At 53.3% G+C, this 24,813-nt stretch overlaps 1 protein-coding gene across 5 annotated transcripts in view; it reads right to left on the reverse strand.

Annotated features, from left to right (window-relative positions):
• Positions 1 to 23,460, reverse strand: part of Crhr2 (corticotropin releasing hormone receptor 2) — a 43,898-nt gene extending 20,438 nt beyond the window's left edge. For 2 of the 5 annotated variants that reach the window (XM_006986914.4, XM_006986913.4), the window contains exons 1-3: positions 23,256 to 23,460; positions 13,949 to 14,042; positions 7,224 to 7,349 (exon numbers count right to left, since the gene is read on the reverse strand). In XM_006986914.4, coding sequence (XP_006986976.1) covers positions 7,224 to 7,349; positions 13,949 to 14,042; positions 23,256 to 23,324 — 289 coding nt within the window. In that variant the 5' untranslated portion in view covers positions 23,325 to 23,460. Of the gene's footprint in view, positions 1 to 7,223; positions 7,350 to 7,482; positions 7,743 to 13,948; positions 14,043 to 23,255 lie in introns of those variants that run through there. The other 3 variants (XM_016005453.3, XM_016005452.3, XM_076566847.1) reach the window with 2 other exon arrangements.
• Between the last annotated feature and the right edge of the window lie 1,353 nt (positions 23,461 to 24,813).

A 24,813-nucleotide genomic window follows, 5' to 3' on the forward strand; every position in this document is an offset into this window, starting at 1 on the left:
ATCTCTGAGTGGACAGAGTGAGGACAGCAGCCTGTACTTACAGGGCACAATGGGGAAACTGAGTTACGGAGACACTGTGCACTTTAATGGTGGTCACACTAGGTCCATGAAGGGGGGCAGGAGTGAGTGGGATCCACATCACTGTGGTCGTCACTCCTTCCTTGGGAGAGGAACCTTTAAGAGAACCTCACCTGGTGCCCCAGCCTCTGCTCCTCAGTGCTCCTCATTCCAGCCATCCCATGCAATGCTCAGTGGGCCTGTTTTCATGATGTTGGTCTGTCATAATGCTAGCCTGTGAAGGGCCTGAAAAAGGAGGTGAGTTGGGGACCTTGAGGTACAGGCTGTTTGGGAAACAAGGACTGTAGAGGAAAAGGGACCCCCCTAAAGCCCAGAAATGGAGGCCCAAAGAAGGAGATGCCATTGCCAGAGGAAGACAAGTAGCCATTATGAGAAGAATTAGGCCTGGCTCTCAGCCCAATGCTCTTGCAAAGTAATGGCTGCTCCAACCCGCCCCCCAAAGCGGAGCAGCCTTCTGAAGGCTGAAAGGCCTGCCTCCTTCTAGCAGTCTTTGGACCCCAGATATTCTCAGGTGGGATGGACAGACTACTTCCAAGACATTGCAGAGACTATACCACCCTAGAATGACAACCTCTGTGGTGTGGGATGTCCCTGTCATGCCCAAGAACAGGGATGCTCCTCCTTCCAGGTCCCAGATCGCTGCCTGCTCCCCTCTCCTCTTGTCCCTCGGTGACTGTTCCCTAGAGTCCCCAGGGATCCCCAAGCACTGTCCCCTCTCCCCTTTGACATGGCCCCACGAAGTCAGTATTTTCTCTTCACACAGAGAAGAAAACTAAGGTAATTTAGTATCAATAATGGCAGGGAAATGAAACCAGCTTCGATGTCCATCAGCAGATGAGCAGATAATGAAAACGTGGTAAAAATTCAATGGAAGTTGACTCAGCTGTACAGAAAAGATGAAATTATGAAAAATGGATGGACCTGGGAAGTATTATATTAAATGAGGTAACCCAGACTCAGAAAAACAAAAATGTCATATTTGATCCTAATTTTATTGTTAGCGTGTATGTAAATAAGAGAGTACGAGAGTGGGTGTAGACCATAAAGTGACATGGGAGATAAGGAGAGGGGAGCAAGAAATGTGGAGACAGGTGTGTGAGTCTGGTGGCAAAGGAATGATAAATGTGCCATGAAACTGGGAAGGAGTTCCTGGGGCAGGAGAGTAGACAGGGAGAAGAAGAAGGAAGAAAAACAGCAAAACTTAATTATTCGTATTCTCAACAAAACCAAACCAAATCATTAGTAGTGTAAGCTAATGAAAACATACTGGGGCAGGAAGATAGCGCAGAGGGAAGAGACACTCCCCCAGACAGCTTGGCAGCCTGACTTGCCATTTCTGGAATCCACATAAAGAACTGGCTCAGTCAAGTTGTCCCCTGACCGCCACACGTGTGCTGTGGCGTGGTCCCCCACCTACCACATCACGCACACAGTTGCACACATAATAATGAAATTGCAAAATTCATAAAATGGAAAAAGGAAAGAGAGCTAAGACGCAAATCAGGAGGTGGCCAGTCACCAGGGAACCCCAGCCCTGCACTGAGGCCACCTCCCACATCTCGACAGGCTCTTTGCATCCTCCTGCCTCCACGGGTACTGCAGAAGTAACTTCCTTTCTGACTGTGAAGCATGGCTAGAGGTGGTCAGCAGCGCTCAAGTGACTGAATTTGTGCACAGCTAAGAACAGGCCCTTTGGGGGTGCGGGAGGGCAGGTGTCAGGACTCCAGGACTCCAGACTTCCATGGTTGCTGGTGGTCGTCAGAGAGAGGACAGGGCACGGTGCAGAAGAGAGATCAGGACAACAGGACAGGTCCTGGTGGCCTTGGACCAAGATTCAGCTGGCACGTCCTGAAAATCAAGCAGCATCCCTCCAGAATTCTTGGTACCTCACCATGAGGCGATGGACAATCAGTCAGCATCTTTGGGTCTTGCAGAATGAAGGCCTTCAGCGCCTCCATGGTCCTCCTCTTTCCTGCTCACTTACCCTCTCTCCTCCTTTCAGCTCTAGTGAAACTCTTACTCCAGGAAGCCTTCTCCCCTTATTCTCCATCCTTCCATTGGCTCTGGCAGCTGTGACTGCACTGTTCCACCTAGGAACCAATACTATGTTTTCTGGCAACATCTGCTGCCTTACTCTTTGGGACAAGAGCCCTTGGATAGTGGGGTGAGGTCTTAAACGTCTTTGGGGAGCCGATTTCTTGGATTCTTGCAGGGGAGGGGAGGGCAACACAGCAAAGATTCAATAATTTGTGTTTTGGGGCTGCTCCACCCAGGGGCGGGGGAGGGAGTGGAGTTTGGAAAGAGAAACTTCTCTGTCCCCAGCTCCTTCCACACAGGCAGATGGACGTTAGAGCGTGGCTGGTCTTTTTCTACCTGAAGTGACAGGGGAGGGTGGCTGGAGGCAGGTGGATAGTTAGTTCTAGGTACCGGTGGCCAGAGAGCCTCCCCACCTGCTCTCTCCCCTCCACCCTCATTAGCCACCTTCTGTGATGGGGGAACGGCGTCCTGCCTCCCCCCTCTCTCTCAGCAGGGAAACAGTCCTCACACACAGAGGACTTCCTGCCTCTGGAAAATGAAACGGTATGACCATGTCTCCCTGGAGATGGAGGCGGTCCCGTTTCTGAATCTGTGGCCTCTAACTCCTTGTCCAGAGGCTGTGGTCTGTCTGGGACCCTCAGACTTGCAGCCTCAACAAGTGTCAAATGATTGCTGTTGCAGCCCTCCAGGAAGCCTCCCAGGCGTAGCCTGGTGCCTGCTACGCCCCTTATCCCAATCTTGGGCTGTTGACTTGTCCAAGTTTGGTCTATAAGCAGTCCAGGGCTCCGGAGGCCAAGGGCTTCGCAACCTTTTTGACACCTCTCTCCCATAGCACTGAAGAGGGAATTTCTGCCCAAGGACACAGACCTGGCGGGAGGTTCTCTGTCTAGGGGCCCCTTAGGTTGTGTTTCTGTTTTAGAATGGGGTTCTGGGAAGTGAGGCTTCAGTCTCCTCCAGAGGTAGTTAAGGTAGATAGATATCCCTTCTCCCTGCCCAAGGATGCCTCAGTACATATGGGCCCCCTTGTTTCCTCTTGACATGGACAAGGAAGACAAGGTGGAGACCAGTGCTCCTGAAAGAGGAAGATGGGGTACATCCTGGGGAGCCAGGGGACCCTCATATGTAGCCATAGGACCATGGCACAGACGAAAGGAGGGGCCAGGACTGGGAGAGCAGGAAGAGGTAATGCACACTGATCTATGGACGCGGGGAGATCAGGGGTAGAGAAGAAGTAGAGATGGAGAGAGTTGGAATGAAGACAGAGCGATAGAAGAAGGAAGAAATGAAGAGGAGCAGGGGAGGAAGGGAGAGAGGGAAAGGGGAAGAGAGAGGAGGGGGGAATATTTGGAGGTGTGTGCTCAGAGAAGTCTGTGTGAATGGGGAGGTAAAGTGCAATTTAAGTGCCCTGTCTCCCCAACAAGCTGCTGCTAAAAACCCATTCCTTTCTCCTTACAGGTGGGAGACTGAGACCCAGGAAGGATGGGGGGCTCACTATAGGTTATGCTCTGCATGGACATTTTAAGATTAGTTTTAGCTGCCCAGGATTTGAACCTAAGCTGGGGAAACCTAGGGGAGACAGGGCCCACCTCCCCCTGGAGCATGAGGAGCCCTGGCAGTCAGAACTTGAGCGTGTGAGCAGGAATCACCATGCTCCCTACCCATCAGACTGCCTACTCACAAAGTAGAGATGAGCGCCCCTCCCTCCAGAGATCACTGCAAGGAGCTCTATCTGAGCAGCGTGGCATTGCGCAGCTGGTGGTCAGGGATGATGGCATCGGCCACCCAGGGAAAGCAGGGGTCTTCTCATTGGGTCAGCTCTGTCCTATGTTCCTGTCTGGGGCCCCAAAATCTAGCTGCCTAGGTTTAGGATCCTTGTTTCATTAGGAGGTAAGTTATTTCAGGACTTCAAGCCTCTGTTTCCCCATGTGTAACATGAGGATAACCCCAAGTCTCCATCTCTGGGCATGGTAAATTAATTGGGCACTGGCGTAGACACACCAGGGCTCAGGGTGTTAGAAGAGATACGCAGACACTAAGGTGGTTCTGCCGGGGTCCCTTCCTTTGGGACCTTGCCTTCCCTTCTTTTGGCCACTGTGGACTGTGACATCTGGTGACAGTCTCTGCACAGGACCAGTCACAGCTCTGATGTGCTCTCGGACACCTGTTCCAACAGCTCCACCCTGGTGCCCTCCCTGGTGCTCTCCTGGGCGGTTGCTACCCAGTCAGCGGCTTCTTGGATGCCTCTGCTCAGAGATCCCCTCCATGTCTCAGAGCCAGCACATGCCCCACTGTGCCCAGACATTTCTTTCCTGCAATTCCTCATCCCTTGTCATCTCTTCTCTCTCTTGTCAATTCCAGTCACCAAGACCACTTTCATGGAACCCTCCTCAACTCCCAAAGCATCTTCTCCACCAGAGGGCTGCTGCAGTGTTCTTACCCTTCTCTCCCCGCCCGAGACCGAGAGGACCTCAGCTTAGCTCCTCTATACTCACAACCTTGCCCAGGCTCCATCCTATACCTCCAATAAAGCCCCTGGCAGTGCTGTGCATCTCAGTCCTCCATGTCCCTCTCTGGTCTTAGTTTTTTACTTACTATGTTCTATAACACTCCATAGTTCCAAGGCACTAAGCACACCCCATCTGAAGGCTTGAGTCTTCTCAGATCCTCCTTACAAAGTGAACTAACTGTCTGTTACTCCTGGAGACGGTGTTGTCCTGAGGTTGCCTGAGGGTGGTGGCTTCCTGCCTGGCTAGCTAGCTGTGCTCCACCTCTGGGCTCTGCAACCTGGGCCTGAAAACATCTGGGTCTTCCGGGGAGGAGGGGTGGGCAGGAGTGGGATTGTGGGTACTAGGTTCTCCCGGTGAGTCTGGCACCTGGCAGCGATTAGCACTTAGAGGTTCTGTGGCAGGTCCTCTGTGCTCAGCTGAGTTAACAGACCACAGAGATGTCAGCAGTCACTGTCATCCCCACAGGGCGTTTCCTGGCCTCAAGCAGTTTCTGCCCTCGCAGGAGCCTGGCTTCAGGGAGGGGAAAGGGTGGCTGTGACTTGATGAGATTAGGGCACTCTCCCCTCAGGCTTTTCACTGAACGGTTTTCTCCCCAGTCCTTTCTAAAGGATCCTGCTGGAAAGGCCAACAGGAGGAAGCTGTGTGCAGGCTGGCCGGAGGTAGGAGGACCATCAATCAGGTAGTTCCTCTGCTGTCAGAGGCCTCTTCCAGGCAGGGTGACTGCACCCTCCCAGCTCCAGGTATCTCTCTAAGCCAACACCCTACCCCCAGCTCAAGTGTTCCCCGGGAGGGAGCTAAGGTGCAGACGGAACTTTGGGCCAACGGAGAAAATTGTTCATTAGACACCAAGGACTAATTGCCACCACATTTACCAACCTCAGTGGTATACTGGCCCTTTTTCAGCTTCTCATTTGATTTGATAAGAGGGGTCTGGTGTATGATGTCCCTGCCCCCCCTTCTTCCCACAATCCCCTTGCAATTTCTGAAGCAGGGCAGTTGCCGCTCTGTGTTCATCTGTCTACAGCTGGGAGGGGCAGCCTCGATACAGTACAGTTGCTGCAGCTGAAACATAGTAGGTGTTCAGCAAATCGGTTATGTAACGCCGTGCTGGGCTGTGCTCCGGAGGGAAGAGTCAGGCACTGCCCCAGGCAGGTGGGGCTCCAGGTGGGTGGGGGTAACGGGGTCGGGGTAAGAGCTGAAGCAGAGCTTCCTCAGGCTCAGTCCCCCCACTTAGCGCTGCATGGCACTTAGTCTCAGCCCTTTGAATTAGGTGCCTGGTCTCCACTGCCCAACTCATGGAGGTCACATCCTAAAAATACAATTGTGTTCGTTACTCCTGGGAAGGAGCTGGAAGTCACTCCTTTTCTTGCATACCTCCTGGGTCAGGATCCTCACTACCTCCCAATGAGATCTGTTTGAACTATGCTTGGGAGGCATTTCTCAGGTGGTAGGGAAACCTTCCTCAGGGCTTCCCCTATCTCCACTGACTTCTCTCTTCTTAGGAGCATCTGGTCCTAGCTTTCTCAGAGCAGGCTGCCCCTGGCTCCCAGGGAGCATGGCCTGGCCCCAGAGCAGGCACTGCTTCCTCGTCTTAAGCACCTAGAAGGTGAAGGCCTCCTTGCCCTCAGACAGCTGGGACACGCATGCGTATGTGTTACAATCAGACACAGCTCCGCTAGGATGTAAAGGCTGTAGACAAACAGCTAGCTGCAGAGTCTCCGCTGTGCCCTGTTAACATGTAGGGCTGGACAGGTGAAGGTGTCCGGGTGGGCCAGCCATGGCTACCTATGACCTCACAGAGCTCAGCACCGGCTCCTATCAGGTCATTTGTGTTGACATGTGCATGCACACAACCACCACCACCCCAGATTGAATGCCCCCGCCCCCACCTCAACACTCCCTGCTGCCCTCTTCCTATAGTCTGTAGCCTTCATGGAGCTTGTCAGCAGGAAGGAACGCAGGCTGTTCTTCCCGGGGAGGTGGGGGGTGTGGTCCTGATTCAAAACCACTGTTAACCTGAGGTTGCTTAGAGGTAATGCTGACCCAGAGCTCCAGACTTTTAAAAGCCCGGTGAGCAAGACCCTGAGTGTAGGCTCAGTATGTTCGCTAACACACGCGCTCACCTCAGTTCTCTACCTCCTTCTGATCTCTCCTCTCCAGCGCTAGGGTCTGATTACCTTAGTCACAACGTGCGTACAGGATTGGGGCCTTAACGTCTATATGCTGCGTCGCCTTAGAGATGGGAGAGCATTGTATCTGTTCATACAATGCTCTCTGTTCAGCAGAAGCCCGAACGGGTGAACTTCAGGCACCTGAGCAAATAGTGCAAGGGACACTTGCGGCCAAGGAGAAGTATTTTCTACTCCCTTGCTTGGCTCTTTCCAAACGTGTAGCACAAGAACTCTGGGCAAAGCACCACCTAACCGGGGTTAGAAGCGTCATAGGGTTAGGCACAGACGGCGAGCCCCCACATTTCCAGAGTCCCCGGAGTAATTGCTATAGCGGTATGAAGGCCCTCGGTAGGTGTCTGATTCAGGGTCGAGAGACCTCCCCTCTTCCTGAACCGCCTTTCTGGAAAGCCGGCAAACGAGGGGTACTCACGGGTCGTGTTGTACTTGATGCCATTGAAGTACTCGGGGCACGGTCTCTCCACCAGGGCTCCGGGCGTGCTCTGGGGCCAGCAAGTCCCGATCTGGTCCAAGGTCGTGTTGCAGTAGGAGTAGAGACCTAGTGACAGGAGGGAGCGCAGCGGAGCTCAGAGGGATGGCCCGGGAACGGCGCGGGGTGCTGCTCAGACCCGCTCTAGGAGAGCGCGGGAGAGCGAACCCACGTGTGGCTAGTCCGCTCGCCTCCTGCCTACCCTCGGGATCCGGGGGCACCCCCCAGCCGTCCAGGAGCAGCTCTTCGGCCAGCGACAGGCTGCAGTTGGCCTCCAGCAGGCTGTGGAGCAGCGCGGCGTCCATTGCGCCCCGGAGCCGCGCGCGGAGGGAGTGGGAGTGCGCGCCCCGCGTGGCTGCGAGGGAGCGGGCGCGACGGGGAGCGGCCAGAGAGCGCAGCGTCCAGGTCCCTGCCCGCCCACCCCGGACCAAGCGGGCAGCTCCGGGGCGCCGCAACCGATCGCGCTCAGCCGCGGAGCCAGGACCTTGGCCAAGACGATCCGCGAGGCTCAAGGAGCTGCGGGGCCGCCCGCTACACCACGGCCAATGGCGGCGTCGGGGGCGGGGCTCTGTCTCAGGCCCCGTCGGGCCCGCAGCCCCCGATGCGCTTTCAACCCGACAAGTCGCGAGAATACTGGCCGGGCTGGCTATCTGGGGTGGCCGAATAGCTCATCTGAAGGTCGAGGGTCGCAGGCCCGGGGGCTGCAGGAAATCCACGACTACATCCTATACCCTTAGCCAACCAAAGTTGGGCGGCTCTTGACCAGAAATTTCTTCTCCTGAAGGAGAACATTAGAGCTGGGTAGGGGCGACTGGCCAGTCCTGGAGCAGATCTGTGCCCTGGGGAAGGAAATGGATTGAAGGGGCCCGGGAGGGTAGCAGAGAAGTTACCAGAGAGGGTCTAACAGAGGTGGAGAATATGGATGGAGTAGTAGGCAGCACTCAGCCAGAGCTAGGAACCAGGAACAACATCAGGTTCCACCCTGACAGATTTGCCACCAGCGGCGAGATGGGGATATCTAGGAAGGAATTAATTAAAATCATCTGGAAGACTTGAAGGTCTTAGTGTCCTGGGCACCAGATAGAGTAAGTGAGAGGTGAAAACATGTCTCTTTTCCTTCTGGATTATGGAGGGCCCTCTGAGGAGGGGAGAAAAAGTCAGTCTTCCTCACCAGTAGGTGTGGAGGAATGATCACCCCTGTAGAGAATCTGCTGGGCTACCAAGCACTGTTTGCCTGGAGATTAGTTGGACCCAACTGCCTCGGAGTGCTCAGGCCTGTGAGGTGGGTGGGTCTCTACATGCCTGTGAAGCAGGCCTAGGTTAGCATAGGTGTGTCTTGCTCTCAGTCTAGGTTCTGCTTTGTCTCTCCTCTCCACCAGGTTGCTCCAGGCAAGAGTTTTCTCCATCAGTGGCATGTTCTCTAGCATCCTCCACAGCCCACAGAGTCTGTGGTTTTAGAGGCTCTAGAACCATTCCCGTGCCCCCCCCCCAGCCCTCCCTTGGAAACCAGGCGCTGGTGAAGGGCAAAGTCCCCCTGAAGAGGCCAGCGCTGCAGGTGGAGAGAGACAGAGAACAGGCCAGTGTCTCTCTACACTCTTCCTAGCCTCCGTATTCATGTTCCTGTCACTCCTAAGCAGAGCGAGTGAGTACGTGAGAGAGTGAGTGAGCAGTGAGACCAGGCAGAGCCCTGGAATCTCTCCAGGACCTGCCACTGGCAGGGAGACCAGCAGAGCTACCAGAGAGATCTACCCTCGGCCTCCTGAATGGACAGTTAGGGCCCTGGCCCAACTCCCAGCAGAGCCTTAGGCCAGAGAGAGCATGACTGGCTGGGACGGTCCTCACAGGGATGCAGTCTCCTTCACTAGCGAAGGATGGCCCGTTACACAGCATCACAGCTCAGACAAGGGTAACTTTGTTTATCATCAGAGCTCAGAAGACATCTACCATTGTAAGGAGGTGGTGGGCACCAGCGACGTGCTGCTTTACATGGAGAATTCTGCAGAACAGGAATCGGCCTAGGTGACCTGCGTTGCTTAACAGAGTTTCCTCCAGAAAGTGACCAGCTCAGTGTCAGGGCCAAAAGCTACTGTGCACCCTAAATGTGTGAACAGCTAAGATCTCTAGGATCCCAGGTATCATTTCTTCATAATCTCCTGTTTACAGGCACAACTTTCCATCATTCAAGATGTAACATAAGGAAACCAATGGACTTCACAGCAGTGAGACCAGGCAGAGCCCTGGAATCTCTCCAGGATCTGCCACTGGCAGGGAGACCGGCATTCACATGTTAATGCTGGTGAATGGGTGGACACAGGGTCCTAGGGCTGCCAGCCAGTCCTATCACAGACCCAAGATAGGCACGAGGGGACAAGTATTTGGAAAGTCTGTGTGTCCTAGGCTGGTGGGGCCAGAGACGTTGGAGAGTCGGTTCGGGGAAGTGTGTCCAGTGCCAGAGAGCGCCTTGTTGTCATGAGCGGCCTGGGGTGAGGCATGAGACCAGCACTGATACCAGCTATGGTGGTGATGAACAGCGCCAAGTCAGCTTAGACACATCTGCTGCACAGCTCCATACATGCTGTCAAGTGGGACCACAGAGCACCACAGAGGCACTCTACCGTCAGAGACAGTACACGAGGACAAAATCACACACGCTCTCATGTACACCCCCACCACTACGACAATGCCAAGTGGACAACAAGGTTTGCAGGGACAACCATTTTGCTTCTCTGAGGGGCTGCTGTCCTCCGTGAGACTGTGCAGACAGGGAGTCTATTCAGGGATAGCTAAGGACAAGCAATAAGGTCTTCTGGAAGTTATAGTGAGGTGTGGGGCATCTCTCTTAACCTATGACATGGAGGGGTGCTCCAGGCCACCCCTTCCATAAGCCTGCCTAAGGAGAGAAGAGGTGATACAGTGTCCTGGTAGATCCAAGCTGTGGGACCAGAAAAGGCCCATAGTGATCACCCCCACCACACATATTCAGTGCATGATTGGGCAGTAGGAGGCCCAGAGGAGGAAGAGCCAATTCCCTGTCCCATTCTGCCAGGCTGTACTGATCTCTGGATCAGCTCCGCTGGACTCCCATTTCCTCCACAAGGCAGATGAAAAGGACCTTTCTAGTTATGATATATCATTTTACTTCCATGACTGGCTCCTCGTAGTCTCCAAAGTGAAGTCTGTGTCTTTGGCATTGTAAAGAAGACACTTGTGATCATCCCCTGCTCCACCCTGTTGCTGGCTGAGATGCCCTTTGGAAGACCCTACTTTCATGAGATCTCTGTGCCTCTGCCCTGCTGTGCCCACCATTTAGGATGCTCTTCAGCTCTGCAGTCCAGTCCAGCCTCTCTCCTCTTCCTTCAAGCATTCAGCTGTGGTCTTACCTCTCCTGCCCTACTGCTCCGGATGCTTCCCTGATACTTCTATTTGTAGGGGCTCATGTAGGTCCCACCAAAGCTCTACCAACCGGAGACTCCATGGTTTCCCCAGAGTCCCCAGCACCCATCAGAATGTCCCAGAGATGGTAGCCATTGCATGGGAAAAAACAAGTTCTTTGGCCTTGGGGCTGGGAAAAACCCAGGGTTCTGTCTCTTTGGCCAGACTTTGTGCCCCCTTGACTAACACTAGTATGCCTCTCTGTGCACACATGAGTGTGTGTGTGTGTGTGCGCGCGCGCGCGCGTGCATGCCTTGGACAGGAAAGTTACCCCAAAGATTTCTTGGATGCCTTTGGACCCTTATATTATCTATGAATAGAATAAATAATATGCCTCCCAATAATGCCCTAGCATTTTTCAAATAATATGTAGATGCATGTGTGATGAATAAAATAGAAATATTCCATTAAAAGCTTGCTGGAAGTCATAATTGCTCTCCTGACTGTGTGTATTTTTTTTTTCATTTATTTGGACCACGGGGGCGTACAGCCCAATTGGTCATAGTCTTTGATTCATGGTCTCTTGTCATTATCAGCCCACACATGGCCTAACTCTATTTTATGGTCTCTTCTTTTATGGGGGTTTGCGTATAGCAGAAATCATAATGAGCGGGCCGCCCAATCTGGAACAGATATTACCAGTCATTCCCGCATTTATCCATGCCTGCCTTCCCAGAGGGAGCATTCTCTTGAACATTACATTTGTCACTCCCTGGCTCGTATTTTTTTTTTCAGTTTTTTGCATGGGAGATTCTCTGAACAATTGTGAGTGAGGTTTTGCTTGGTTTCACACTTTTTAGACATTGAACATTCTCCTAACTAGTGGGGACAAGATAAGAAAGCACCCACATGTGGGGGTTAGAGAAGCAATCTCTGCAGCCCGGCAGACATCTGAACGGTTCACATGTCCACCCCAGGGCCGTGGCTAATGAGGGATGATGTGTCCCCACAGTGGCTGCTAGGCAGCGTCACCAGCAACGTGCGGGATGAATATTTAATGACACGGGGAAGCATTCACTCTCAGTCATTAGAGAAAAACAGGTTAGAGAGCTATGGACACAATCACAGCTCATTTCTGGTGAAAAAAGAAAACAAAATGAGAAAAACCCCACATCCCAAAAAACAACATGAGGTTCTGTGGACGATGAACTCCTAAGGAACACAAAACACCGTCAAAATCATTGGGCTGTGAGATCATGAGTTCTTATGATTCAAAAAGGTCCTCCACCAAATTTTGTATAAATAGTATGGGTGCCTTTTGTCAGCTGATGGAGGCCTTAAAAACTAAGCAGGGGAGGGGGGGGGGCTGGTGTCAAAGAGGAGATCCTTGTCTCTGAGCTCAGGTTGGAGGTGGGCCATCTGTGCTACCTTTTCAAACATCGAGGTGGCCGAGGGGAGCAGGGAGAGGCCAGGGTGTCTTTGAATAGCAGTGTTGCCTCAGATGGCAAAGTGCAAGAAGAGATGGCACTTCTGAAGTAAGAAACCTCTGGTCCTGTCCATGTCTGCTAGACATGGTCCATGCTGTCTGTCCCCACTGCCAAAGTGTGCCTCTCACATAGACTTAAACCTCATTTCTAGTAGGTGAAGAAACAGAGGCCTAGACTGAGTGGGGCCCCTCCAAATTCATGTGCTGAAATCTGAAGTCCCAGGACCTCGGAATGTGGCCTTAATTGGGTCTGGGGTCTTTAAGGAGGTGATTCAAATAATATGAATGCAATTCAGCCGGTTGACCCAGCCCAATATGATGAGTGACCTTCTAGGAAGAGGAGGTGGGACAGAGTCTCTCAGAGGGAAGACTTTGTGAGGACAGGAAAAGTCTGCAAGCCAGAGAGAGAGAGAGGCTTTGGAATAACCAACCCATGCCACCACTTGGCCATGCCCTTTCAGACTCCAGAACAGGGAGAAAATGGGTTAGAATCCACCAAACCACCCCGTACAGTGCTCTGTCACAACAGTCCAGGAAACTCATATAGACAGGTGACTTGCCCAATGTCCCACAGCTGCTGGATGGAGGAGCTGGGACAAGAATGGCCTGTGCCTCTGAGAGCTGAGTTCTGAACAGCCCCACAGTAGAGATGTAGGTGATAGGATTTAACTCTTTGCTGCCTGCTTCATGTTGTGTTTGGATGTCCAGGGCTGGCTAGCACTCTTGTCCTCTTGAGCCCCGACAGAGGCTCTGAGCCACAAAGCACCCTCACCTACCCAGCCCTCGCTGTCCTGGAACTCACTCTGTAGACCAGGCTGGCCTTGAACTCAGAGAGATCTGTTGCTGGAGGGCTTCTCTCCAGGTTCCACCAAGCCCCATAGTCCCACAATCCACATATAAAATAATCGCTCAGACGCTTATATTGCTTATAAACTGTATGGCCGTGGCAGGCTTCTTGCTAACTGTTCTTATATCTTAAATCAACCCATTTTTATAAATCTATACCTTGCCACGTGGCTGGTGGCTTACCAGCATCTTTACATGCTGCTTGTCCTAGCGGTGGCTGCAGTGTCTCTCCCCCCTTCTTCCTGTTTCCCCAATTCTCCTCTCTCCTTGTCCCGCCTATACTTCCTGTCTGGTCACTGGCCATCAGTGTTTTATTTATATAGAACGATATCCACAGCAGAGATCTGCCTGCCTCTGCCTCCTGAGTGCTGGGATTAAAGGCGTGCACTACCACTGCCTAGGTTAGCCATCTCTCTTTCCCTGCTGTTTCTGTGGACCAGCCCTTGGAAGCCAGGAGAGGGGATGGGGCCCTGGAGATACCTCCCTAGAGCCCTCCACTCAGCATTCTTCGGCACTTCCCCTGACAGTGTGAATCAGCTTCAGGAAGCCTCAAGAGGGTGAGACCCTGGAGCCTGGCTGCTGTTTCACAGGGCCACACTAGGGTGAAGCCTGTAGCCACGGCAACCAGAGATGTTTTTACACCTTCTGATGGTCTTGCCTTTGGACTGAGTTTGAAAGCAGAAGGGTCATCCTCTCCTTGGGCTCCTGAACACACCAGTCTAGCCAAATTTTTCAGGTGCTCCTGCAGGGACAGTGAGCAAGAAGAGGCCGTCTAGCCCAAATCTTGTCATTGATAAAGAGCCCGGGTCTCAAATGGGGAAGGATACTATCTATGCAAAGACCGCGATGAAGACACCAAGCCAGGGCTCTCTGTGCTACCTGAGCTTCCTTGCTCAAGCTCCAGGGCTCCCCTCAGCTCCCAGGGCTACTGCAGGACGGGGCGGGGGTTGGAAAGCATGCGTACCTGAAAGATTGATGAGCGCCGTGGTCCTGTGGCAGTGCTGCTCCAAAAGGGCCCACAGGGGCTGGTCCTGGGGCACTTGGCCTGGTCTGGCCACCTAGGAGAGCAGAGGTGAGGGTTCCGGTCCAGGTCTGGCTGGCCGTGGACAGCATACATCTGCTCCCACCCCTGAGAGGGACAGCTGAACAGGTTGGTGCTCAAGCCCCCTTGGAAAGCAGCGCTCCTGCCTCCCCTGGTGCCCCACAAAGGCTGTGATCAAGGAAGGGACACCTTTGAGGCAGGAGTCGACTCCTTCCCTCAGCACCAAAGCTGGTCCCTTCCCCACTGGATGAAATGCACCAAGGCTAGTGCCCTGCTCTCTATCACCAAAGCCCCCAGAAAATACTTCCAGATGACCTTCTGCGTGTTAGGACCTGTGATGATGACCTTAGGTGTCTCAGCCAAGGTGAACATATCCTACGCTTATGGAGAGAGCAGAGGTGGGAAAGGCAGGCTGCAGTTTAGCTTTTCTGCCCCAGATAGATGGGAGAGACATAAAGGGCCTTAGGTTAATACATGGGAGAGACAACTAAGCAGCTCCTGGAGGGCTTCCTGCAAGAGGAGGAGTTGGATGCTAGTGAAAGGAAGAGCAGGTAAGAGGAAGGACTACAGTGCCCGCTCAGACGCCCATCAGGGAGCAGATGTGACAGCGGAAATCCAACCCAGAAGACAAAGCCATCTCGGATCCCATCTTCCGGGAAAGTGTCCAGAGTGATTGCTGGGCACCGTGGAGAAAGCAGATGGGAGCATGTCTGCTCTGGATGAGAGCATTTTCTGGTGAGAATGACGGATTAGTGACCAGCTTTACTGAGGGAAGCTAGAGTAGCAGCATGGAAGAGATCGTGGGGAAGTGGGTTTTGAAATGTGAATAGGATTTTGCTATTGAATAGGAGTTGCTCAGCTGATAAGAGTCCCTGCCTAAGTGGGGAGCACAGCATGAGCCAAGGCAGAAGTAGGAAAAAAAATGGCATCAGGCTGGATTAGAGCAAAGCACTCTAAAATCCTAACCCTGGCCTCCAGCTCCTCCCAAGACCACACTCCTCTTACTCTGCAACTAGCATGCGGGTGCATGTGTGTGTGTGTGTGTCTGTGTGTGTGTGTGTGTGTGTGTGTGTGTGTGTGTGTGTGTGTGTGTATGCACACGTGTGCTTTTGGGTTCCTCCCAGCCCTGTCACTTTTGATTCTGAGGCTGCAGAAGGCATTGTTCCCTTAGCAAGCAGCTGTCTTTCTCTTGCTTGTCAGGGTTTCTTTCCTGGACAGCTGGGCACATGTTTGCCCCAGGATGTAAACACAGGCTGAAGCCCCCAGACATCACATTTAGTCAACTTCCTGGACTGGGGCTGAAGGCTGAGCATTTGGTCTCCCCATGCTGGCTTGGAGCTGCTGGTTAGTAATCCCACCACTCAGATGGCAAGCTTGTGCCTACATAGCTTACTGGAACCTCGCTGATAGCCCTGGGTGCCCAGAGAAATCTGGGGCAGAGGTCAGGGTGTGTGTGTGTGTGTGTGTGTGTGTGTGTGTGTGGTGTGTGGGGTGTGGGGTGTGTGTGTGTGTGTGTGTGGTGTGTGTTGTGTGTGTGTTGTGTTGTGTGTGTGTGTGTGTGTGGTGTGTGTGTGTGTGTGTGTGTGTGTGTGTGTGTGTGTGTGGTGTGTGGGGTGTGTGTGTGTGTGTGTGTGTGTGGTGTGTGTGTGTTGTGTTGTGTGTGTGTGTGTGGTGTGTGTGTGTGGGGGTGTGTGTGTGTGTGTGTGTGTGGTGTGTGTGTGTGTGTGTGTGTGTGTGTGTGTGTGTGTGTGTACGCGCGCGCGCACACGCGCTTGTGTTCTAAGGGGGAATTCTGAGCTGTCAATCTTAAGCTCTTGCCTTGTGCCTCCATAAGGGGCCAGGGATTCTGTGCACAGGCTCTGCTGGCTGCTGGCAACTCCTTTACCCCAGCTTCATGGGCATCAGGAAGATGCTGCTTGCTCAGTGGAAAGACCCCCCACCAGGTGGCTAGGGGAGATTTCTGGTCACACCCTCTGCTACTTAGTCTCCTCTTGTCTTCATGGCCTCTGCCTTCCTCTCTGGGCTCAGCCGGCAGTACTGCATGATGAATGCCTGTCTTGTCTTGTCATGGGCAGTCGAGGCTGTGGGATGCCAGGACTTAGAGCTGAGTCCTAAGGGGGAATGAGCGGGAAGTATCAGAGTAGACAAGGGAGAGGGGGCCAGGCCCCGCTGTCACCCCTCTGCACTCTTTCCTTCCTTTCTTCTTTCCTTCCTTCCTTCCTTCCTTCCTTCCTTCCTTCCTTCCTTCCTTCCTTCCTTCCTTCCTTCCTTCCTTCCTTCCTTTTTATGTGTGTGTGTGTGTGTGTGTGTGCGTGTGCGTGTGCGTGTGCGTGCACATGCTAGCGTTTATCTAGATCTTCCTGGAGGTATTTGAAGTCTAGAGACTTGTACCCTGTCTAGCCAGGCTCTCAGATGCCATCTCCATTTCTCAGAGACCCCACCACAGCATCTGTGGGCCCAGGTGTCTCCTCCTGCCACCAGCTCTGAGCCCACAGGTGTGAGGGCGCTGTTCTCAGGACTCAGGTGATGTGGGCTTAACCTTGTCTCAGATATCTCGTCTCAGATTGTGCCAGGTCTCTCGCTGAGCAAAACTCATTGTTGAGGGTGGGCACAGGGGCACTGTGCTCAGCGTAGGGCCACATTGCTCCACCTTGGGCAAGAAGAAGAGCTAGCCTGAGTGAGCTTTGGAATCTTCCCACACCTTGGCTCTGTCTCTCCTAACTCCTCCTTCTGTGGGTCCAAAAGCTGGCATAGCCAAGAATGCTCTCTCTCGCTCTCTCTCTCTCTCTCTCTCTCTCTCTCTCTCTCTCTCTCTCTCTCTCTCTCTCAGGGTCTGCTTGATTACATTTGACTCAGTTCAAGCCCATAGCACATCCTGCAGGTGCCTATTTTGAGCAGAATCCCTGGTGGCAGTTGAGATTGTGAATGAATAGGGAAAGGGTAGCATAATGGGTAGTATGAATGGAGCTTCAGACATCCCCACATTCAGTCTTCTAGGGGATATTGCTGCTATACTGTGTGGCCTTGACAAAGCTACCAAGCCTCTCTGGGCCTTAGTCTTCTCATCTCTTCAATGGACAAGCTCCTGAAGACATGACCTCCACTTCCTTCACCAGGCTGAGCCTTAGTCGTGTATAATGAATGATTGTCAAGACATCTGAGGCTCTGGGAAGCCTGGACTGAAAACTGAATCCAAAGGGGAGATGAGTGGGGAAGTATCCGGATGAAGAGTAAGAAAATGAATGACTCCATGAAGCAAATGAACAAAGGCTCAAGGCAGCCAGCAGAACCTGGTTAGGGATGCTGTTGGAGCATGGGAGGACATAGCCCAGCAGAACTTGGTTAGGGATGCTGTTGGGGAATGGGAGGACATAGACCAGCAGAACTTGGTTAGGGATGCTGTTGGAGCATGGGAGGACATAGCCCAGCAGAACTTGGTTAGGGATGCTGTTGGGGAATGGGAGGACATAGACCAGCAGAACTTGGTTAGGGATGCTGTTGGAGCATGGGAGGACATAGACCAGCAGAACCTGGTTAGGGATGCTGTTGGGGAATGGGAGGACATAGACCAGCAGAACTTGGTTAGGGATGCTGTTGGAGCATGGGAGGACATAGACCAGCAGAACTTGGTTAGGGATGCTGTTGGAGCATGGGAGGACATAGACCAGCAGAACCTGGTTAGGGATGCTGTTGGGGGATGGGAGGACACAGACCAGCAGAACCTGGTTAGGGATGCTGTTGGGGGATGGGAGGACACAGGCCAGCAGAACTTGTTTGGCGGGGGCTGCTGAGGGAGCAGGAGGCAGTGGGAGAGAGACACTTTTCTGCTCTGCGTAGTCCTTGCTGTGTGCTGGCCTCAGCTCTAAATGCAGCCCAGGAGACAGCTCATTTGCTCCTTGTCACAGCTTCTAAAGGAGCTGTGAATAACTGCACTTCACAGAAGCCAAGACCACACAGCAGGTAAGAGCCCAGGGCAAGATCCCAGCCCAGACCACCTGATGAGCTATGTGTGCCTGGTCTTATTACTCACAGGAAGAGCGGTCCTATAGAAGGATGCAACTCGAGATGGACAGAGGCCAATAGGACGTGAGCCCAAATGTGGCACTCAGTTGCCCCACAAGTAAGAAGACCCTCGCTGGCCACATAAGAGCAGAGTGGAAGGGAGGGAGACCTCACAGAGAGCTGAGTGGACAGGAGGCAGGTGCAGCCTGCTCAGGTCAGAGTGCCAAGTGGGGAGGTAAGAAATTTGCATTGTGATATTGGGATATGGAATAGAGCCTCTTTTGGCCTTGATCCCTGGTCCACTGTGACATGGAGCTCCTGAAGCCTGAAGCCCCCATGGTGGTCAATCAGCATCTGGAACAGATGTTTTCCCGAGGCCTTGTCCAGCAGGGGACTCAAAGACTGGTTACAGGGCCCGGGTTGCCCACGGGCTCTCTGAAGCCTGAGAGCCTGGATACATGCAACTGTTATCTGAGAGGGCCAGCTAAGCCCTCAGGGAAGATGCTGTACCACCTCCACAGAGGCAGTGTCAGAGAAGAATGAGATTGCCGGGGCTCAGGGGGACTCCAGGGAACCAGGGACCTGCTTGGTGTGCAGAGAACAGCCTTTGTTTTCTTTGGCCATTCCGACTGGCCAGCTTTGACTTCTACACTACTCTTGGTTAGCCTGGGACCAAAATGCTGCCTTCACCCTCACGTCTACCACAGGAGTCCCACTGCAGGTCAGGGTCCACAGCTATACTCAAAGTTCCTAAATCATGGCTGCCTAGTACATAGCAAGTGCTCAACAAATGTTTGCTGATTGACTGAGTGTCTGGATGGATGGATAGATGGATGGATGGATGGATGGATGGATGGATGGATGGATGGATGGATGGATGAGGTCTCTTACCTGGGCTAGTTAGGGTCAATGCCACGCCCAGTTCTGGGAGCTTGAGCTCTGAGCTTTTGCTGTTTCTCAGGTTGCCTTTGCTTTGATGTTTCCTCAGAGGTTAAGTGGGGCCCATTTCCTGTCTCTAGGATGTGCCCTCATTGAGGAAGACAGCAGAGGCCCTGGCAGGAAAGAAGGCAGGAGCCCAGAGCCAAGCCTCCAGCTGCTCTTCCTCTACCTGGGCCCTATCCAAGCAGAGCTTGTGCTCCAGAGGCCACCGCACAGGAGCCAGGGGGTCTGGCTGGACCTCCTCCTCCTCCTGGGTCTGATGACACGTTCCCTCTAAATTTAGGCCTCTGCCTAAGCCTGGCAGATTTATGGCCCTCGAGTCTTGGGCCTGCAACCGGGAATCAGCCCCTCCCTGGCTCTTCTCGCTGCTGTCCAAGGTCAGGGAAGGAACCAGGGAGGGAGAGTTCCTCCCACCATCTGGCTCGGTCAGTGAGTCCATTGAACTGTGCTCAGCGAGGCAGTCAGGAAGAGGAGAGGAAAAGGAGGAAGGGGAGGGGAGGGGACAGGGGAGGAGGAGGAGGAGGGCAGAGTGGGGAGGAAGGAGGGGAGGGAGGGGAGACTAGGAAGAAGGGGAGAAGACAGGGTAGGAAATGAGTGAGAGAGAAAAGTGAGGAGTGGGGGAGGACAAAGAGGAAGAGAAAGAGGAGGAAGAGGGAGGAGGAGAATGGAAAGGGACCAGAAGAGAAGGATGAGTCTGGGTCCCATTGGGATTCAGGGGAGGCAGTAACGGAGCTATACTTCCTGCAGATGAATGTGGGACTAGACAGTCTATGGAGGGGCCACCGCTTTCTAGAGCATTGGGGTCAACAACCTTAATGAGAGACTCTCAATGCTCAAATGTAACTCACAGGGTGTGGGACCTCAAGGGCGGTCTCTGGTGGTCTTCTCACCCCTGCATTTTTACCAGTGGGCCCCTCGGTGAGTCTCTCTTCCTAAGATGTCTTGATGTCTCCTTTCAAGTCCCGAATCACCTGCCAGGCCCTGGGAGGGACTCTGGCCTCCTCCCTCTGCTCTTCTCCCTGAGAGCTGGTGAAGTTACTTCTTCCATTCCATCCCTCTTTCTCACCTGGGCTCCAGAAGCAGTGGGGGTAGAAGGGAGGAGTTCCTTGCTGCTGTGTGGAGGGAGCTGGCCAGCAGGAGGCCTTAGGGCAGGTCACTTGGTTTAAGAGCACTCTCCTTATCTATCAACTCATCTAGGGTCCACTTGGCCTCCTAGTCACCTTCTGACCTGTGGCGTCTGTCCGAATGTCATAAAAATAGCTTGACACTAAAATTAAGGTTTTGTTAAGGCAACAGGGTCAACTGCATGTTTAGGATTCTGACCCTGCCCTTCATCAGAGCACTGACCCTGAGCCCTGACCTCCTTCCTCAACTGACAGATGGAGATAGGAGGGTCTTAGGTCTGGGTTCCTTGTGTTGTCTTGGAACTTCAAGCAGGGAAGCACAGGGCACCTAGCTGGAGCCCCACGTGTTCTGGGCAGGCCCGCTGCACAGAAAACCCAGCCAAATCCGGATGTGGGGCAGGCCATCCTCCCCACCCCTGTAGATCTAAGATGCCATCTTCAGAAGTTAGCATTTTGGATAGTCATGCCAGACACACTGTTTCCGACCAGACGAAGGACATGCAAAGGCTGCTGAGTCCTGCTGTCAATCTACAGCCGCCAATTCAGGCCCGCCGAGTTCTGCAGAACTCAGTAGGCAGCGCCCACAGACAAATCACTTCAGGGAAAAAAAATTACTTAAACACCGGCAAAATGGCCAAACCAAAGAGACTAAATTAGCTGATTAGGTTAGAAAACACTCAGAAGGGAGTTGAATTTTTGGTGGAAACTCATTAGATGACAGAGCTTCTGGGAAATGGCCTTGGGTATGCTGTTCTTGGCAAGGGGTAGTGTAGGGGGAGATGCAGAAGCGTGGGTATGAACTCCGCTTCGGGAGAGGATGGAGTGGGTTATAAGGTCCAGTTTCCTACAGCTGTTTGGACACAGCCTGCCATCTCTGTGTCTCCTTCCTTTGCTGGGCCTTCTCTGGACAAAAACCAGCACCTGGGGTAAGGGGCTCAAGGGAAACCATCCTTGTCCCAAGGTGAGGAGGGGCTGGAGCTGGCTGAGAGGGGCTGGACTCCTGGGCCTCGGCAGAGGTTAGATGGGAGATATGGCATCTAGGGTGTCTTCATGTGACGTGCTTGGGACTTCAAATGTCTCAGACTTCGGAAATTTCCCAGAGTTTGGAATATATGGACTTCACTGGTTGAACATCCATAATCCCCAAATTTGAAATCCCAAGTATAAAATTTACTTTAAAAGTTTGGGCTTTTGGAACACTTCCTCTAGTATGCTTGCCCTGCCTGAACCACCGGTCTGCGGACCAGCACAGGGCCTGTCAAGCATCATTTCTCTGAGGTCCCCAGAGGCCCTCAGAGGCCCTCGAGGGTAAGTTGGAAGGCCTAGTTCAAGACCGGCTATATCCTCCAGGCTCTGGAAGAGCGGAGAGGGAGAGGGATATTCTCCCTTCTCTATGTTGACCCCTCTCCCGTAAACCAGCCCCATCCCATTTCTGTTTAGAGGTCTCCCTGTGCACCCGGGATGTAGATCTCTTCCGCAGGCAAAGCCCCTAGGTCTGGCTCTTGACAGCCTCCCCCCCCCCCACAGCCCTCCTTTCATAGCCACCCCAGGCTGCTGATCGGCCTCCGCCTCCCCCCACCAGACTTCTCTACTTCCTGCCAGGGTCTCTCACACCTTTTCTCTCGTTCTGCAGACCCAATTTACAAAGGTTATAAATACACACTATTTCTTTGCTGTTCTCCCTGCCAGGGCCCTTTCCGGCTGTGCGCACACCAGGACAGAAGCCCGGGGTGGGCTTCCACAGCGGCAGCCTTGGTCTGTGGGTACTTGTTAAGTCCAGATTGGATCAGTGAGAGAGCTTCGAGCTACATTCTTCCTGCTGCTTTCCCCCACACACTGCTGCCTCGCTCTCAAGTTCGCATTTCCCTGGGGGCTGAAATCTCAGAATAGTTGGCCAAGGACCCAGAAATCAATCCTATTACCGAGAAGGCCTGGGCCAAGGAAGGGGCTTGGGGGTCAGAAAGACCAGGGTGTATTTATGCTCCATCTGCTGGTGTGCGAGTAACTGTGGCAAGGAACTAATTTCTGTCTCAGTCTGAGGACCTTAGCAAAGGTGGAGGAAGATGTGGGCTGGTCCTGAGGGATGTTGAATATCATGGCCCATACTTCTGTCTGGTACCCACCTCTTGGCCCTGGCCAGGCCTCAGGGAGGACAGGGCCCTGATGTCCTCACACCTGACACCCACACCTAGAATTTTCTCCACACAGGCACTTGACTTGTATCTTCTTAGTTATTCTTTAGGAGAACCCTACTGAGGAAGCGTCTTCATTTTCCTGTTGAGGAAACTCAGGCTGGGTAAGTTTGAGGAGCCTGCCCAGGGTGGTAAAAGCCATACAGCCTCAGATAGCTGACACTAGGTGTCCGTGGAATGATGGTCTAATGTATCAGTCCTGGCACACCTGGGGATACTGAGGTCCAAGACGCTGTCCCTGAAGCTACTCCAGGGCATACAGGACTTCTAGCTTGGCTCTGTCTCGTGGGGTCACTTGAATATAGTTTTTCATGAGAAGGGTGGCCTCAGGAAGGTCACCTTGCTCTCCGAGCCTCAGTTTCCCCATACGTAAAAGGAGACGACAGCTGGAGATAGATGTCTTGCTTCTGTACCTGTTTCTGGGAAGCCACCCCACTTCCTCGGCTCTTTCTTCTTAGTTGCCCCCCATTCTTCACACCAGCTCCTCAGACAGCAGGTTTTCTCCTGGCCCTCTTGCCCGTGGCTCATTTGGTACTGGGGGGGGGGTGGCGGGGGTTAGCGGAGGTGAGGGTAGGCGGCAGTGAGTGGGGGTGGCTCTCTGGTGATTTGCTGGAGGAAGAGTGGAGAAGAGATCTGGGGATCATCAGAATGGGTGGAAGGGGCTGTGGGGGAGGGGAGGCTGGGCAGCAGAGAGAGAAATGCTAACCAGGAAGGACTGGTTCTACACTCCATGCTGTCACCTCAGAGCCCCATGCTCATGCACACAGGACCTCCTCTCCTGTCCTAACTGATGTCACTCTCCTTGTTCCTTTTCCTGACCCCTCTGGGTATGAGACTCCTCTCTCTCATTTTCAGAGACACAGATCCCCAGTGCTACCCAGCCACCAAATCCTGAGACTCCCTTCTTGCCCTCTGTCACAGAGCTGGGAGCTCCCGTTCTGATGCCCCCAGCACAGCCACTCAGCCACTTACCTGGAGCAGCGGGAGCAGGCAAAGCAGGCGGAGGAGCCGTGCACTGGGAAGACAGCCTGGAGCCCCCATGGGACTCCCGATACAGCCGCTAGGGGATGGGGACCAGAAGAGGCTGCTTCCCGAAGGAGGTCTGCCTGGTCCCTCCCCCAGGCCTGTCTTGCCTTGCCCGACCTACGGGGCCAAGGTAAAGTCCTGGGCACCAGGGCATTCTTCACCCGCCTCCCCCAGGGTAGCAGTGACACCACCCCACAGCCAGCCGCCTCCAAGTTATTTATAGCTGGCTCTGGGCAGCAACTTCTGCAGGCGGCCTGGGGACAAACTCCAGTTCCCAGAGCAGGGCTTAATGTGCATGGTCTTCCCACCAGCATTGCCAGGACTGAAGCTTCTCAGAGCCAAGAGCCAGGAATAGAGAGGCAGGGTGGTCCCACGGATTCACGGGGGCTTCCTGAGGCCATCTGGACCAGCAATCCCCACTGGTTTGAGAGGTCCCAATTACCCAGGAAGCTTCAAACTGGTCCATAAGCCTACAGGAGCATGGAGGTCAGTATGTTGGTGTAGCATATACAGGGAAGGGCTGGACAAGAGGACGAGCGTATAATCCAATCACAGCACAATTTTTCTGTACATCTGAACTTATATCAAAACAAAAATGCTGAAAATAAAGACAACTGAAGCAGTGAGAGCAAGTTGGGGAGGAGAGCTCCCGGGGATTTGGACCTCAGAGATTGGTATAGGGATCCAGAGTCCTAGAACCATGTAGAGCTGAGCATCCCTGCTCTCATTGGTGACAGCTGCAGATCTGGGAAGCACAGGCAATGTTCCTGGCAAGTAGGCCTTTTGTGCATGGGTTAAAGCTTAAGCAGTGGTTGTCCTCAAACTCTGAGGGGAAGGCATTCCAGGAATGTGATTAAGAGGTAGGCACAGGCTTTTCCCAGCCATCCAGGAGAGGCTGTGGAGAACTCAGCCTGGTTCAAGACACTCAGACACTCCATGTGTCTGTCCTCCGGTCTTTCTGCCCGGTCTGTTCCTGCAGGACCTCTGCTCCATCTCTCTGGGCAGATTTCTCCCCTGCTCCTTCCCTGAAATCTCAGGGACTCAGTGGGAACTGTCACCGCTCACCTGCTCACCTGTTGGGACTCTTCTCCGATTTCCCTGCCTGGATGAGTGTGGTCTTCCCTTCCTGCTTCCTCTTCCCCCTTCCCTCTCTTTTGCCAAAAAACTTGACCCCATGGTTGGTGCAAGGGAATCTTCTTGGGAAAAACTGAGGAAGAATGGACCAGATTTCTTGTTCATTTTGGAGATGACAGGGGTAGGGGAGGCAACTTCCTTCCCAAACCCCGGGCAGGAAGTGGCTTTACTGGACTCAGGTAAATGGCCTTGATCAGAGAGGGCTCTTGTAGGAAGTAAGGGCTCAACACGACCTGGGGTGGTAGGCTCTGAGAGTTGACTGGGCCAGCAGGAGAGTGTGTAGTTTTGTTGAGCCCACTTTGTGGAACATGCCTGGGACCTACCTCACAGTGAGTGCCAAGATGAAAGAGGGAGTCCTCAGGACAAACAT

This window comes from Peromyscus maniculatus, chromosome 3 (assembly GCF_049852395.1).
Source record: "Peromyscus maniculatus bairdii isolate BWxNUB_F1_BW_parent chromosome 3, HU_Pman_BW_mat_3.1, whole genome shotgun sequence".
Lineage (NCBI taxonomy): Eukaryota > Metazoa > Chordata > Mammalia > Rodentia > Cricetidae > Peromyscus > Peromyscus maniculatus.